The 17,808-nt window shown below is 37.8% G+C and overlaps 1 protein-coding gene across 8 annotated transcripts; it reads left to right on the top strand.

Moving 5' to 3' along the window:
- Positions 1-1,058: 1,058 nt before the first annotated feature.
- On the top strand, positions 1,059-15,346 carry rffl (ring finger and FYVE-like domain containing E3 ubiquitin protein ligase). Of its 8 annotated transcripts, none has more exons than XM_042770850.1 (9): positions 1,059-1,340; positions 1,919-1,998; positions 6,076-6,195; positions 6,295-6,483; positions 10,969-11,343; positions 11,899-11,964; positions 12,856-13,066; positions 13,370-13,393; positions 14,299-15,346. In XM_042770850.1, the coding sequence occupies exons 4-9, from the start codon at positions 6,307-6,309 to the stop codon at positions 14,478-14,480; spliced, it is 1,035 nt and encodes a 344-aa protein (XP_042626784.1). In that variant the 5' UTR covers positions 1,059-1,340; positions 1,919-1,998; positions 6,076-6,195; positions 6,295-6,306; the 3' UTR covers positions 14,481-15,346. The 8 variants fall into 8 exon arrangements, with proteins under 8 accessions (XP_042626784.1, XP_042626781.1, XP_042626779.1 ...); XM_042770847.1 differs by having other exon boundaries at positions 5,969-6,191; positions 6,298-6,483; XM_042770845.1 differs by having other exon boundaries at positions 5,969-6,195.
- Positions 15,347-17,808: the final 2,462 nt, after the last annotated feature.

Here is a 17,808-nt window from a genome sequence, read left to right as displayed (position 1 = left end):
CTTTGAACAACAACAAAACAAAACATAAATGTTGCTTTATTGTAAATTGTAAGTTTGGGTTTTAAATGGTGGTGTGAAAGAATGAAAATGATTTAAATCTGTAGTGACTTCACTGAGTCTCCTACAAGCTTTAGTTTGAAGTGAACGAGGAAACTAGGGGTTGCTTAAAAAAATATATATATATATATATAGTCAGTTGTTTCAATACTTTTCATACCGAACTCTGCTATGATGATGAACTTGAGTGACTGATAAAAGAGCATCTATCTAAGAGCAAAGGTAACAGAAAACAAGGTAGGTTCTCCACTGTCAATTTATTTTGCGATCTTGGGGTTTTCACTTAGTTCATGCACATTATTATTTTTTATTTCAGCAGAGGTCGCTGTCTTCTGCCTTAAAATTCTATCTGCTCTAAATTCACTTTAGATGACAATGAAGATAGTCAAATTCATTGGTAATACTTATCATACTGATATTTGTGCTTTTTATCACTTCATGTGGTTAAAGGACTGTTAGGGATGTCATAAGGCTAATCAAGATGGAAATTGAGGATATGAGAGAAAAATATAAATGATGACAGCATATAGTGAGAAAATAAAACTGATTTATTTTGTTGAGTTTGTTATTATATTTTTATTATGTATAAAATATTAATGCATTTAAGCCTGGCAAGTTGGTAAGGCGCGATATTTAACATTTTTAAATTCCACTGAAATAAAAGTTTTCAGTATCATTGTTTATATGTGAATGAGTTTGCGGCTGTAGATCATGTGAGACCTGTAATTTTTCTCAGCGCTGGTCAGGATGGACCAATCACAGTCGGCTGAGATTAACCGGGAATTAAGAAGTAGGTTTCCCGTTGATATATATTTAATGCATTATACGGTGTAGCGTTCATATGTTAGTAAACAAAACAAAAAAAAAGAGCGAGAGAATCTGTTTCTGAGCCGCCAAGTTTAATATGTTTATTTATTAAACTTATTTTAAAAGAGTATTCACAAAAACAACCATCTTATACTCATTTGAGTTGTATTTAATGGCCAGTGGTTCAGAACTCAATCCGTCAACCGGCATGATGTCCGACGTGCGCGTTCTCGTGTTTTGAATTAGTCGACGTGCGCGCGCGCTCCTGCTAACGACTTACCTTGGAGACTGGAGCTTCGCTGCCGAAGTTAATCCAAAACACCAAACCCGCGTAAACTCGACTAAGTTCAACCATTAAATTAAAAGCGGGTGATTTGTTTATAAAGTCCTCGTCCTGATTTCTTTGGAATTATTGAAGAGTTCACAGTTCGGGACGTTTCTGCGGTTTGCGAGCGCTTCTCGTCGCTTCATCTGAGGTGAGTCTAATAACCTTCTTTCGGCGGAATAAAGAGAGCAGAAATTAAACCAACTTTATTTTACGTTCACTCACATTAATATATATCTCTTCAGAGTTTTAAACGCCTTAATGTCACTACTTTTCGCCGTTGAACTCGTTCAGCTCAGTGTGATACTGAACTAATACTCTAATATGCAAATACTTTATGTAATCATTATACTACACTTATGCATGTAATCTTATCTGAATAGGATCCTGATACGATACTTGTGTATATACTGAATAATTTCAGTTCTGTAGTAACTGTGACTGTGCGTTTATAAGACTTTATAAGGTTTTGGTGAAGAAACGTTTTCCTGTTTTAAAGAGGATGTTTATGAAGAGTGATCTGACACACGGATGTGTGAGGTTTCCAGGTCATTGTGTGAACTTTGAATGGTTTAGTTGGTTTGCACAAGGAGGAGAATGTGATCAGAGTAATGCCCAGATCAGCTCACTGCCTTTACTTCTTGCGTAAAAAAAGAGAGAAGGCGCTTTTTACTCCACGCGCAGTAAATGTTACTCATAAATGTTGCTTTATTTGGTTTCTTTTTATAGATGTCAGTGGCTTGAGTTTTATATCCAAGGCTATCTGTCTCTGAACCTCACACTTTACAAGTCACTGACTCATTTTCAAGGTGAGAACACCAGTTAAACTTAACTCACACCATTTTATCCTGAACGTAAAATTGAAATGCTATTCATATGATTAAGATGGACATGTTTTAATTGCTGGATTAGAGTCATTTAGATATTTTTTTCCAAGAGAGAGAAAAAAAATTAACATACAGCTTTTTATCTGCCAAGTCAAGTCATGAGGTGTAACTAACAAAACAAACAAACAAACAAACAAGCATAAAATTGAAATGATGTCATGGAGACTCAAACTTTAAATTATCAGATAATTTTACCTTTTTATGACACGGCAAGCTGTTAAAGTTGTAAAATGACAAAAATAGTTTGACTCCTTAAAAAAAAATAAAAAAAAAATATATATATATATATATATATATATGAATTAATATTTCATGATATTTGTAAAAATGTTGAAAATTATATGAAAATGATGAGATGTGTTCATGTATTCAAGGTTTAAAATAAAATAGAAATATTTCTTGCACCATTTTACTTGATAGTTACTTGAGTCATTAAACTGAAACTTTCCTTAGAGTTTTTCTAAACCAACATGAACAAAAAGAGTGCATTCTAAGAATTTGGCACGTGTTCTAAACTAGAATTTTAAATGATTTTTACCATTTTTTTTATGCCATTCAAAATTTAGGAACTGTAAAGTCATGATGATGATGTCATTATGTCTTGCTGCTGATGTCAGCTAGAACTCCTTGCTTTTATTTATTTTATTCATATTCTTTTGCTGCTTTTCAAGCATCGGTATTTCCCTCAAAAAATGTAAATCTAGTCGGTTCTGCTGGTAAGCCTTGGTTATTTATTTACAGGTTGGTTTCTCATGGCGGATGCTGAAATTAAACTCTTGTGCAAATAAAAATCTAAACCCAGATTCAACATTCTAGTAAACTATATGTAAGCAACGGCAAACAAAACATAATCATGAACACAGTTCTTACTGGCCTCATTACAGTAAGTGTGTGTGAGAGGGAGTGTGTAACGTACACCTTTAAAGCTCTTCAGATTATTCATATCCTTTCCACATTTCTTTTTTTTTTCTCTGACTGTAGCAGTCAAACCTAATGGGTCATTTATAATTTCACTGTCCCTCAAGCACATGACGTGTCCGCAGTAAGTCCAGGCTTTACGAGCATCGTCCTGCTGTTGAGGGATCTGTCTCGTGTGTGTTGTGTTGTCTAGTCACAGTGCAGCTGTTGTTGGTCTGTTTCTAGGGAGGGTTTGGGTGTACTAACACTGCGGGCCGGGGCGTTAAATGGGGGCTGGGGTATTTTATGACAGCCCAGCAATGTCCAGTCAGCTGGCCAGTGAGAGCTGTGAGAGCATTTGTTGTTTTGAACTTTGCATGTGCTGCCATCTTTGCTGACGCCAAGTAATCTGAATTGGACGGCTTTTGTTGTGGGGAATTTTTTCATTTTTTTTTTTTTTTTTTTTTTCAACATGAATGCAAGTTTTGGTTTGGTGTTTAAAAATGGAAGATTTTGTAGTTAGGGCCAAAGACAGACTTTTAAAATGTAGAATATATAGTATATTAGAGCTGGGGTGACACTTTCAATTTTGATGAGCCAACATCAGTTCTTAAATCCCTAGAATCATCCTTTTAGTCCATTCTGTTTATTGACTAAACGTTATTTGTAGCGCATCTGCCCTCCAATTATCACAATGAACTTTGTGCTTTGTTACTTTTGAAGCATAGTTAGAGCTCTGTCAATTTTATTTTGAAATTAAACTGCATTTTATTAGTCATTAGTTAACCAGAAAGAAATATATGTAGTGAGGCACATTTTGATAAATATATGCAGTGTATTCTTTCTTGTCTCATTTATTGTATGTTTGAATAAATCTGTCATGAAAAGTTATGATAGCCACTGTTTATATTTCAACAATGATTTGGAACAGATCAGGTAATACTTTAGATTAGTGAACACATGGAAACACTCTTAATTTCCTCTTATTGATAGTAAGTAAGATAGTTGTTGTTGTTGTTATGTTTAGGTATTGGATATGAGTTAAGGGATCTAGAATATAGTCATGCATTTGTACTAATAAACAACCTCTATATATATATACTCCACTTGAATCGAATCAAGAGCTTGAGAGCTGAAATCGAATCGATTTGTCAAATCTGTGTCAATACCCAGCCTTAGAGTATATGTTTTAAAATTAAAATGAATTATAAAAATTTATTTATTTACCCAAAGATAGGCTCCAGCATTCCTGAAATCCCTACATGGGGCAAGAGGTTTGGAAACTTGATCGAGGGATAGATTTTTTTATTTACTTGTCAAGAATGTTATGTTGGTAGAGCTAATAATCCATCTAATACATTTTTTATTTTAAAATAATGATTATTATTTACAACAAACTTTGTCCACCAAGCAGAAAGCCAGTGTGACAAGTCAATGATGAACCCCTCGTGTCCTAGAATCTTATAGACCCTGATGTGTGTCAAAAGCCAGTAAGACTCTCAAGATGTATAGCTTGCATACTTCTGAGGTTCAAGCAAAATGGTGTTGCTTTTTACTTGATGGCTGCATCACTTGACCACAGAGTTTTTCTTGTCACTGTGGAGGCTCTGTAAGCATCCTCAGGCTGTTTTGGAAGGGAGATTATTTTCTTTTTTCCAGTTTTGTCAGGGTAACAGGATCTTACTGTTAGCTAGGCCCTTTTTTGGACTTTGTTGCTTTTTGAGGCAGAAATCAACCTTGACTGCTTGTTCCTTCAGTGACCCGAGAGTCTTGCAGTGTGTAAAGGCACAGTAGACCAATGAAGATGATTAGATTTAGGTTGCAAATGAATGAAACTGAAGGTCTTGATGTTGTTTTGAGACAATAATTGCTAAAACGTGTATACTGTAATATCATGGTAATGAATTGCATTACAAAAACAGGTTGAAAAGAGTGGTGTCCTGTCCTCTTAAAAACAAGTATTACTTTTTTCAAATAACTAAAAGAAACATGAATATTTAAGTAAAAAAAAAAATGACAAAACAATAAATATGTAAAATAAAACAAATGTTGGATCAAAGTGCAAAAGAACGCAAATATAAAGAACAGTAACTCATATCTAGATATCATATTTTCTGGAATGACATGTTTTAGTCCAGATTAAAATGTGATACTGTATAAGTTTAAGCAAATGTCTTTAAGTACTAGGTGTTGTTTGATTAGCTCTATAGGTAATAGAGAAATCAAGAATGGCTGTTTGGGCCAAACATGACTTCCTTCCTTTCTTCTCCATGACAGGCGTGTGTCAGAAATAGAAAAGCATGTTGCACCACAACCAGTTTTTTAACCAGTTGACGAGGAAAAAAGCTAATGTGCACTCTAAAAATAAAAATACCAGTACCGGCGTATTGTATTACCAAAAACTGGCACATGTCTGTTGAGTCACATCTTTTTGACATTTTCACTTGGCACAGTTTCGTAAAATGTGACCTTCATGACTCAAGATCTGATGCATGTTTAGAGAACCAACAGTTTAACAAACTGCAAAATACCAAAAATCATTTCCGAGGTTGAGCAGGTTTGATGAAACTTTAGAAAGACAAACCTTTTTTCATAGGAAGAGTTTCCTTCAATTAAACAATGCACAGTAAGACCAAAAATATAAGAGGTGCCAGTTTTGCTTGAATGTTGACAATAACTATATTGTATCGTGTGAATGCTAGTCATACAGGTTTTAAATTTCAGTACTATTTTTTGTTTTGTTTTTGTGGCTTTTAGTCAAGAGCGTTTTGTACCTGCATGCCTTACCGGAGTAAAATGTCTATGATGGTAATATACTGTGGACAGTGGTGTGAGTTATCCATGTCTGATGTTTTACTATCCTGAGTGATTCATTCATTCATCTTATCAGCTCATTCAAACACTGTGGCCAAACCGTGAGAGGCGTAACCATGGTGGTGTTACTGGATCAGCCAGCCTTTATTTGGCTGTGTGTGTGTGTGTGTGTGTGTGTGAGAGAGAGCGAGAGAGATACTGTGTCATCCTAGTAGGAGTATCGCACAGCTCCTGTGGTTTAGACGGTGCACAGCCTTTAAATAAATGATGGAAGTCCTACTTCTTCAGCCAAATGACTCCAGCTGAGAGCTTACCGGCCATCCTGACTGATGCTGGAAGAACTTTTTCATGCTGCTTATTCACCTCCGGTGTCATTGATTAGAGCAGACCAGTCTTCCTTTTAAGAAAGTACATCCTTAGTCTTCTGAGATTGATTGTATTTGAAGACTTTCAGTTTGTGGTGTGATTTAGCTGTAATCTAAGAGTCTCTTTCTCGAACTCTCGCAGTAGGTGTGGAGTATGTGGGCCAGCTGCTGCGGCTGGCTCTGTCTGGATGATTCCACCGTGGACAACACCAGAAGCAGCACACGTCATCAGGACTTCACCAACTCGGGCTTCAGCAGTTACCCATCTCCCCCTGCTCCAGAACACACGTGCAAGGCCTGTGGGGGCCGCTTCGACAGCCTAGCCAGAAAGGTAATCACTTTTATACTAACGTTAGTATGCATTTATTATGGCAAGAGCTTGTGAATGGCAGTTTCTCAAGGTTTGGAGTAGTGTTGTCAAAAGTACAGGTACTTCGGTAGCAGAACAGTACAGTTCCACAGTACCAGTAGTATTGAGTACCGACAGGCGACTGCTTTCAAACGCTCCCGTATTTGTGTGAGTGTTTGTACTGTGAAGAGCGTCAAAGGTTTCGACTGACTGTCTTCAGAAAGTTTAGATGATATTTTAGGTAGCTGAAATTATTTGACTATTTGATTCATAGTTTAAGTATTTCAAATAGACTGCATACGCTCAATGTTTACACTGCAGGTCTTGATGCCCAATTCTGATTTGTTGCCCATATCCGATTTTTTTGGCTGTCCGTTTACACGTTCTTTCAGTTGTAACCCATGTCCGATTCATGTGTTTACACCTGAAACATTGTGCATGCATTGTTGTCATTTACCGCCTCCACATGTGCTTCCTCATGAGAATACTATGAACTGTGCTGACAAAACGACTCACAATGAGCAATAAAAAAAAGAGAGATTCTCCATTAAAAGACCTTCAAAGGTATTTGTTTTGTTGAATCAGACAAAAAAAAAATTACGCGTCACATCCATTTTAATTCGATATGTGAAGTCCTCCATCTTTTCTTATTATTAATTACTATATTTATAATCACAATACAGCTTTTTTTATTTTCATCTTTGCTATTATAAATAAGAACATATGCAAAACAACAACAACAAAGAAACCCACAGTAAAAACAAATAGCCTATAACAAATAATGCATTACCTTTATCATTTCATATCTAAACTAAAGCATTCATGTACGAAAAACAAATAATCAAACGTAAATATAACTTCAGTGTGTTCTTTACAAATAAATTGATAATTAAAACTACAAAAGCAGTTCAATGAAGAGCAGCGAGTGATTCCCTCTTTTCTTTTGTTGTTGGATTAACATTATGATAATGATACAGACGTCCTATACTGTAATGCACGGATCTAATATAATGTTACACATCAGATGTTCTCTAAGCGTTCACTTAAGACAGAGCAGATGATGTTTGCGTGAATTCTGAAATACTGTAATTCTGTATATGTGTGTATTTATCTGGATCGCGCACCGTTATATGCACGCACTTTGGATGACAGTCAGCACGAGCGGAGAAAAGGTAGCTACTGTAACGTTAATCCTCTCAGAAAATGTACAAATAAAGATAGTTTTAGATGTTTAATTACTACTTGGAGCATTTTTCCCTTTTTTTTGCCTGTTGCTCAAAATAGCCCGTGCGAATTTACACTCGTTTTGCCTGCACAGGTTAAATATGACATCATTAAACCGTGGAGAAGTACCAAATTGTGGCAGTTTTAATGACGTACAGAACGCAATGCCTCAGAAAATCCGATCTGCCTGTTTACATGACGGTCACATTGGCACATATCTGATTTATATCCAATTTATCTCCACATATGAATGAGGCCTGAAACCGATCTTGAGCTATCTGAATGCATGCACTTTTTTCCTGTTTACACTGTCATAGAACACACTCGATCTGCTCAAAATACGACCAAAAAAATCGGCGACACCCTGGTGAGGAGTACCAAGACAATTGTGTCCTTTGTCTAGTCGGTTACAAAATGTCAGTTTAAACATCAGTGAAATTAGTCATAGCACACATCTTTATTTATATAGTGCTTTATACAATACAGATTGTGTCAAAGCAGCTTTACACTGTCAAACAGGAAAAGATTTGAGGACAGTAGAAAATCAGCTAAAGTCATTGTTAATTCAGTGATGTCATCGTCCAGCTCAGTTCAGGTCTCTTTCTATAACGTCTGTACAGTCAAGTCAACAGTGTTACCAGAAATGAAGTGTCCCCAACTCAACATGCCAAAGGCGACAGTGGCCAGGAACCAAAACTCCATCGGTGACAGAAATGGAGAAAAAAAAACTTTGGGAGAAACCAGGCTCAGTCGGGGGCCAGTTCTCCTCAGGCCAGATCAAACCAGCATGGTGTGGTTTAATTCCACGCTGCAACACAGGTCAAACACAGAACAAGTAATGAGTCCACAGAGTGATATGAATGCTCTGTGGACTCATTACTTCAGTGTTTCAGCGTCACTGAATCTCTGTGTTGCTGCAACCATTCAGCTAAACATTGCTGAAGAACTTCATTGCTTGGCTGAATAATTATTATTTGTTCTAAATACATTTATGATGTTTTTGTTGTTCTGTGTTAAGTTAATGAAACCTTGCCAGGCATAAAAGCAATAAGGCCTGTGAAAAGCTGTACACAAATCACATATCCTTTACACTTTTCTGTGGAGCATTAAAGAAGTCATACAGGTTTAGAACAGCAAGGTAAACGATGACATGATGTTCATTTTCAGATTAACTTTTATCCTGTTAGCACACATAAGTTGCACTGATTATATAGTGTATGAAAATCTACAAGTATTACAATTTGAAGTTAAATCCAGTTGCAACACACCAAAGCGAGCCTGTGAACAGGTCTAGATGTTCACATGTGAAGGTTCAGTTATTCAGGTCAGATTGTGCGGTCGAGTTTATTCCAGTTCTAACTGGCCGTGTTGCTGAAGATCATAAGGCTGTGCTCAAGTAGTTTCGCTGTAGATTGCCCCGTGTTCAATGTTATTAAAAACCACTGCAAACCTACTGAGAACCTTATGCCGGTGAATTAGAATTTGCTAGACACACAAAATCTCCTACACCTTGTAAGGCAGTATTTTAAAGCACTGTAGGGCCTTTCTGACCTGAATACACTTTAAAACAGAAGACAGCCAGAGAGAACTCTAAAAGTCCAATATGTTTTTGATATTTTGGAGCAAAGTATCTGCTAAATGTAAAATAATGCTGCACTTAAAAAATCTAGGCAGTGCTGTCAAATATGGGATCAAATACACATTATTTGTTTGTGTATTGCACTTATTGGAGCCTTTTGGAGCCCTCTTGATGCACTGCATTTAACATCATCCTCATGTCGCTGAGCCAACATTATTAAGAGTCATTTAGTGAGCTACCGGTCCGCCTCGCGAGGAGAATTATCCAGAATGCACTTTGTAAACTGTGGCTCGAATGACAGCATGATGATGCATATCGATGTCACAGCCATTGAACCACTTCCTTACTGTAGTGCTGCTGTTGTCACGTCACGTTCATGGCATTCCTGCACACACGCCTTACACAGAGTAGAGTCACATTGGGATCTGGTTTCCTGAACAGGTTTGTTTGAAGATATCGGATTGGAAGTTTTTGGTGTTTGAATGCATATTAGTGGGTAGGACATCTACAGCACATCCAGTATTGCTATCTGAATGGAGCTCAATAGTGACCACCCAGCTTTTCAGCAGAAGCTTATTCTTACCTCAATACGTATTTCACAAAGTTTCCAAGCCTTAAACCAAACCAGCTAGTTCCATGATTAATTAATATTACAGCAATTGATTTGAAGACAAAGTATTTGCAAATCAGCAAAATTAATTAACTATAATGGCTGTAATAAATGTGGCCGCATGTCTTCTGAAATAATAAAATAATGTAGCTTCATGGCTTCAACAATACCATTGATTAACAACCTTGGAACTCACAGTAGGTTTGTCTTTAATGATTTATGCTGTAGTTTATCATTAAAAATCAGTTCCCCTATTGTTGAGTAAATGAATGGCATTTTTTGCTTCCAGAACCCAACTTTTGCACTCAGGAGGATTTCACTTTAAAATTGTGGGTGGTGTAGTGCTTCACCAGTAATTTGCTGATTAAAACAGTTTTCTATAAATGAAGCTGGAATGTTCCAATGATGTATTGCATCTTAGACCTCAGAAAATATTTCACCTACGAAAAGTCTGTGACGCACCAAACCAACATGAAAGAAGTGGTGGCAAAAACCGCAAAATCTATCAAGATAGAGGTGTGATTATTTTGGGTAGGAGTGTGTTTGTTTAGGTCATCAACAGCGTTTCTCAGAAATCACTTACTGCACCTTTAAAGTGTTTGTGAACCTAAAGTTGAGACCGACTTTACTCTTTCCGTGTAATTGAATATTGAATGAGAATGAATGATTTCGGGGGGCATTCATTTTACAGCATTTGAGGCTGTAAAGGAGTAGTGAGAGGAGAGGGAGAGATCAGACATGAGCCAGCAGCTGTTGTGTATTCTGAGCATGTGCACAGTCCATTGTGCAACAGCTCTGACTGTATGGCTTTCTGTTAGTCACATGTTTATATTTCCTGAAGAAGCTTCCCAGACTCCTTTGGCATTATCCAGCACAACTTAGTGTTTGTCGTATATAATGATGTAAACAGAAGAGTGTAGCTTCTGACACAGTTGTCTTGGTCAGTCTCAAATGCAGTGTTTTTAATGGTGTTAAACACTCCTTAAGGAGGATTAGACATCGTGTTCCAGTCTTAACCTGGCTGGAAAACCCACCCTCCCATTATTCATTGCAGCACCTGTGCATGGACTGCAAGAAAAGCTACTGCAGCCGCTGCTCCACGCAGCAGGACCTCCAGCCATGGCTGTGCCACACCTGCCAGCGTTTCCGAGGCATCCTGTTCGAGCGCGCTGAGCTGATGAAGCTCAAGGTGAAGGATCTGAGGGACTACCTCCACCTGCACGGGGTCCCCACGCAGATGTGCCGCGAGAAAGAGGAGCTGGTCGAGCTGGTTCTTGGCCAGCAGACGCCTACATCTGACACGCACATTCCTCCACCCCCCGTGACCACACAGGAACCCCAAAACACTCCAGTCATCACCGTGAGCCCGCTGGCGGACAACGGCACAACTGAACTGGGACCCCAGACTCAAGCAACAGAAGATGGACAGGTAAAAAAAAAAAAAATCAATTAGTTCCAAACTAACTGTCCTACATACACTACTAACTGGTCAGTGGTTTGGAATATATATATATATTTTTTTTTTCATCTATTTGATGAATGAATACAGTAAAAGCAGTAATATTGTGAAATATTATTACAATTTAAAATGATAATTTTCTATGTGAATGGATTGTAAAATGTAATTCATTCCTGTGATGCACAGCTGAATTTTCAGCATCATTAGTGTCACTGAATATGCTGATTTGATTAAGAAACACTTTTTCTTATTACAAATGTTGAAAACAGTTTATGCTGCTCAGTTTTTTTATTTATTTTTTTGGAAACCATTTGTCAATTTTTGAAACTATTTTAACTCTTCTCTGTATGGTTCACACAGCACTGTAAAGCACAGCTTTAAAATAACTCATGTTGACTCACTTTTGACACAGACTGTCTCTCAAGAACACTACAGAGTGTGCAAAATATCTTTTGTAACATAAAGTGAGTTGGATAGGACGCACAGCTGTGTTAAACTGTGTTGGCGGTGACCTTTGACCCTTAGAGCATGGCTGAGGCGACAGCTGACAGCGAGATGGACGCTGAGCTGCAGGAGGAGCAGGAGTCGCAGGTACCTCCTGAAGCTCCTCACCTGTCCTCTTCTTCTTGCTGCTGCGCTGTCTGGGGCGGTAAATGGGGCAGAGGACAGAAGAGTGACTCGTCACACTTCAGAATGCCTAGGAATCTTTCTGTCATCTTTCAGTTTCATTTGCAGTGAAAAGATTCGGCCTCTTGGTGATTCATGCCGTTCTCAGTAGAGTCAGATTAAAGAATGTCTTCTGCTTCATGGGGTGCTGGTAGTGTGAGGAAAAGCTTGGCTGCAGGCTGGGATGAATCACTGCTTCTGTGAAACTTTGTTTTCGAGTCTAGTCTTTTCACAGAGTTCCTGCATAAACCATTCTGTCAACTAGGTAAAGATCTGGATTAATCCATTCCCAGAGAACGAAGCAATTGAGATGGGTTTTGTGAACAAGATGGACTGATTCATTTGAAAGCTCTGGCTCAAATGAGCGATTCGTTCCTTGGTCTTTTCAGTCTGATCTTGAGAGAATGTATGGGGCACAGCAGCAGACCCTCAACTCAACACTGTTGCTCCTTTCACTTGTGGAGCTAAAAGTGCTAGTGTGAAAGGTCACAATAAATGGAAGTAGCAACAGATCATGTGACATACATCAGAGTAACAGGTTATTGAGAAGAAAAAAAAGATTTGGGATTTGATTTTAACATCTTTCTGTTCATGCTTTCTGTGCCAAACCTCTCGACTAAACTAATTTAGACCACAGCTTTTTGCTCACCTCTTGTGTTGTGGTTGGGGTTAAACTGTTTCTAAATCAGTAAAGTGAAAATAATGACACACTTTCATTTTCTAACATTTGTTCTTGATTTGGCAGATTCTCGTTCTCTGAAGTCTGCTTTGACTTTGAGTGGAGTGATGTTTGCATGCTGTCTTTCTCTGTGTCAGTCTTCAGACTCTGAGGAGGTGCTGGCGACGGGGCGACGGGCGTCTCTCTCTGACGTCAGATCAGTGGAGGACATCGAGGCTCTGAGTGTCCGGCAGTGTAAGGAGATTCTCGCCAGGAACTTCGTCGACTATAAGGGCTGCTGTGAGAAATGGGAGCTGATGGAGAGAGTCACGCGTCTGTACTACGACCAGAAGGACCTGCAGAACATGGGTAAAGGGTTTGGTGTGATTAGATGCATCAGCAGCTGTGTGAGGGCTCAGTGTGTACAGTGTGAAGTGTTCAGCTCAGCACTTTGATGTTGACATAGAGTTTTTTTATAGTTTGGTTTCTTCTGTTTTCAGTGTAACCTGTAGGCTTCACATAGTTTTGAAGAGTAATGTGGTTCTTCCTGCTAAGTGGCATTTCAGTTAGAGCCCAGGGCAAACATGACCACATTTTCTAAAGTAAATAGAAAAGTTAAAAGGTATTATTTCTGTTGATTACATTAACATGGACTGTATTTTGTTTTTACAGTGTCTCACGCCACAGAAGGCACAGGTGGGTTTATTTCTTAATAGTTTTGATTAATATTCAGTGATGCTGTCTACACTGGTTGACGTACTGACACACAGTTCAGATGATTTGCAACGGTCACATTGTTGCATCCAGTGTAGACAGACTTTAGCTGTCTTTGAAGTTATTGAGCTATTTTAATGATAAAATCATCAGAGCATTGCTGTGTGTGTGTGTGTGTGTGTGTTTGTATGGGAGAGAGCGGGAGAAGAGCGTATGAGCTTTTCGTAATAATAAAACGTAATTTTGTGACAAAAACGGAAATAATTTGTCGTTTTTATCTTGTTGTTTACTATATTTATTTGCTTGCTCAGTGTATTCTTTTACACTTAGGCTGTAAGGACCTTTGAAATAACAGAAATCGTTTGGCGAAGTGATATGTAATGCGGTCAAGACTTGCCTGGAACTACTTTATCTGTGAAAATAATTGCACACCTTAGAACGTCCGTCAGCCAATCAGATTCAAGCATTCGTCAGCCCCTTACTGTGTGTGTGTGTGTGTGTGTGTCTGTGTGTGTGTGTAATTTGTTCATTTATTTATATTTTACACACTGTATTTTTGCATGTTGATTGCTCCACATGATTTTAATGACGATCCATAACCGTGAATGATTTTTTTTGGATTATTATTATTATTTTAAAGACACAATAAAAGACTATGCCAAACTAGTTTTTTCTTCATTTTGAAAAGAGGACATTTTGACTTAACCAACTCCCAAAATATCACAATTATATATAAAAACAAAACAAAAAAAGATGTTTTCAAGTAAATGTATAAATTGCATTTTTAACGTCCTGACAAACATACGACACTAAATGCATTCTTTAGTTTCTTTTCATGCTGATTGTTATTCTTCTGAGTTTGCGATGACTTCTTGTCTTCTCTGCAGACGCTGGGTCTGGGACGGCGGTGGAGGAGAACCTGTGTAAGATCTGTATGGACTCGCCCATCGACTGCGTTCTTTTGGAGTGCGGACACATGGTCACATGCACAAAGTGCGGCAAGCGCATGAACGAGTGTCCAATCTGCCGGCAGTACGTGGTGCGGGCAGTGCACGTGTTCAGATCCTGAGCGACAGATCCTGTAGAAAACTGTCAGGTGGCCTTTCATTCTTGCGGCACTTTAAACGATAGCGAATAAGATTGAGCAATAACTGGATTCAGTTTCCTTTTCTTCAAGTGACTTCAAAGAGTGCCTTCTGGGAGCTTGATTTTTGATCGTGGGATAATGTCACATGTTTGCTGACAGTGCAGATGACACAGATACCCGTTTCTGCCTTGGGCCCTGTTAGTAAACACTGAGAGGATCTTATGAATGAACAGACTGCATCTTCTGAATATGTGCCTTGCCCTGCTGCTTCTCACACGCCGGTTTAATTTGTTCTCTATTTTTAAATAATCCTTTCTTTTTAAAACCCAAATACTGGATCTGGGGTTTAATCTAGCACAGTGTAAATGCACTAACAGGAACGAGACTTGTCACACGAGTCTCGTCAGATGTGAAGTCTAAATTATGAGACCGAACGGGTGTGGAAAAGAGTAACGTTTGATCGAACTGATTCTGACTTCACCCCGATGAGTCTCACCAAACCTCAGTCAGGACTGTCAAGATTCAAGAATATGTTTTAATGCAGGAAAACCTTCATCCAACAAATTAGATCCAACATTTTCTTTATGCAATATGTATTTGTTTTTTGTTTTATTTTTGGGTGTGAAAAATAAGTACATGATATGCAGGGGAAATTGTTCCCTCATTGTAGTAATTTGGGGCCATGTTGTACTGATTTGTTTCCTCATTTTAGTAAATTGTGGCAATATTGCACTAATTTAGTAAACTGTGACCATGTCATAAAAATTGCTCCCTTGTTTTAGTAAATTGTGGCCATCTTATACTCTGTTGTTCCCTCTTTTTATTAAATTGTGGCCTCGTCGTACTAATTCATTGCCTCATTTTGGCGATGCCATATTAATTCATTGCCTCGTTTGAGTAAATCATGGCCATGTTGTATTCATTTATTCCCTTTTAAATTGTGGCCATGTTGCACTAATTAGTTCCCTCATTTTAGTCATGTGTGGCCATGTTGTTACCTTGTGTTAATTAGATCAAAACGAGGGAACTAATTTGGCCACGGTTTAATAAAATGAGGGAACGTATTCTTCATCCGTGGCCACAGTGAATATGATCTTGTCCACACGTCATGTGCGGGGCTCCACAGAAATATGATCTGACCGGTTCGTGGGAATTTCAGACTGCTGATGGAGGAGGCTTCATTCTGAACAAGCCCTTCCTGATGGATGGTTTTGATAGTGAACAAATATCCCATCTGAAGCTAATTTTAGGAATCCTCTCTGTCGGCCTGAAGGGCCTCAAACCGACGGTGTGAAGGAGATGTTTCAGCGCTGCCGAGGGTAGATCTCTTGCAGGAATTGGATTAGCAGCACTTTAGAGTCATCAGCGGAGGAAATATCAGGTGAACACACCTCATCCCTCTTCTTCTTCACTTCACCAGTGCCTCACAGATCACAGGACCAGTAAAGGCCTGCTAATAAATGCAGCATTGAGTTAGCATTGACTAGCGCTATTCTCAGGCCACGTGGATGAGCATCAATCTTTAAAATCTGTACCTTACAGGAATAATTCCCTCAGAAACAATTGTTTATTCACTCTCGTGTCATTCCAATCTCACGTTGTCTGATACTGTTAGGAAACACACACATGCTTCATCGAGTTGGTTCAGGCGTGTGTTAAGTACTGAACTGTGGCTGTAGACGGTTTGACACATGATGCATGTTTTGCGACTAATCATGTAGGAAGTTAATCAACCTGACTGCAAATGAGATTTTAAATATGTGCTGAAATGATTTCTGAAGACTTGGAATTCAGTCGCGCACAGGTCCTATGGACTGTTATAATCATTTTATTTATTTATTAATTTTTTTTGGTAGTTTAATTCACCATCTGCTTTAATTGTGTGGAAGTGGTAAGCTTGAACATTCTTCCTAATATCCTTTTAGAAATACAGGTTTGGAATGACATTAGGTTGAATAAATATATATTTTTTTATTGTTATTAATATATATATATATATATATATTTACACACACACACACACAGTGTTGGGGTAACGCATTACAAGTAACTTGAGTTATGTAATCAGATTACTTTTTCAAGTAACTCAAATAAGTAATGCCAGTTACTTTGTTTTCCCGTGTATGACTGACAGCTCTCTGGTCGCCGAGAGAAATCCGGAGTGAGTGCAGAGGCGGCGTGCGCTGTGTGAACATGACGTTACTATAGTATGTCAACATGCATTCACTCTTCTCACTTGCACAGAAACATTTTTCAAAATGCATAAAAACAGTCAAATGCAACCTTAGAATATGCAAAACCTGTAATAATTGTTTAATAACACAAATATCCTTTATGCATTTAATCGCATTTTATTAACCAATGTTCTTGCATCTCAGAAAATTAGCCCAGCCCAGATGAAAAAAGTAACGAAAAATAACAACACATTACTTTCCATAAGTATATATATATATATATATACACACACACATAAGTAATGCAGTTAGTTACTTTTTTAGGGAGTAATGCAATATTGTAATGCATTACTTTTAGAAGTAACTTTCCCCAACAGTGTATGTATGTGTGTAAATGTGTCATTCTCTCGCATTTTTTTAATTTATATATATATATATATATATATATATATATATATATCTAAGGCTTGCCAACCTTTTTTTTTTTTATTTTTTTTTTTTTTTTTTTTTTTTTTTCATCAGGGCCTGCCTTAAAAGTTTTCCAGGAATCGCCTTCTCACAGAGAAAAGTACTATAAATATAAAAATAATAATAATAAACAGAATGAAATAAAGTGGGGTTCTAAAAAAGCTTCTGCATTTAAATCTCAAGTGCAAGAGAAGCTAATGAAAAAGAAATATTGCTTAAATGAAAGACTTTGGATGTCTTCAAACATGATTTTGTATCACTGTGAAATAGAAGATTTCCTTTGATAGTCATACAAAGGATGATCAGTGTTGTGTGCTGTTAATGTCTGATATGTAAATATGAATTTCATATGTGGTGTTTAAAAGTGTGAACCAGCCTCAGTTTCTTAATTAGAACTGAAAACATATTTTAAATCCATAGAATTGGTGGTGTTTGTTGTTAAAGATTTTGTGTATTAAAATATATTTCCAACATGTTTGTCTGGTTGTTTTGTATTTAGGTACAGTAAAGTTAAACCTCAAGCACAGCAGCCGTGAGGCGCGTACACGCGGCTCGTTCGTGTTTCTGTTATCATCAAGCAAACGTATCAGATCTTCAGAGAACAGCGTATCCTCACGAGGGCGGGATATTGTTATTGAGTTACAGCTTATTGTCAGCTCCTGAGACAA

This window comes from Cyprinus carpio, chromosome A15 (assembly GCF_018340385.1).
Source record: "Cyprinus carpio isolate SPL01 chromosome A15, ASM1834038v1, whole genome shotgun sequence".
Lineage (NCBI taxonomy): Eukaryota > Metazoa > Chordata > Actinopteri > Cypriniformes > Cyprinidae > Cyprinus > Cyprinus carpio.
The sequence above is the reverse complement of the archived record's forward strand: the minus strand, read 5'-3'. Positions and strand labels throughout refer to the sequence as shown.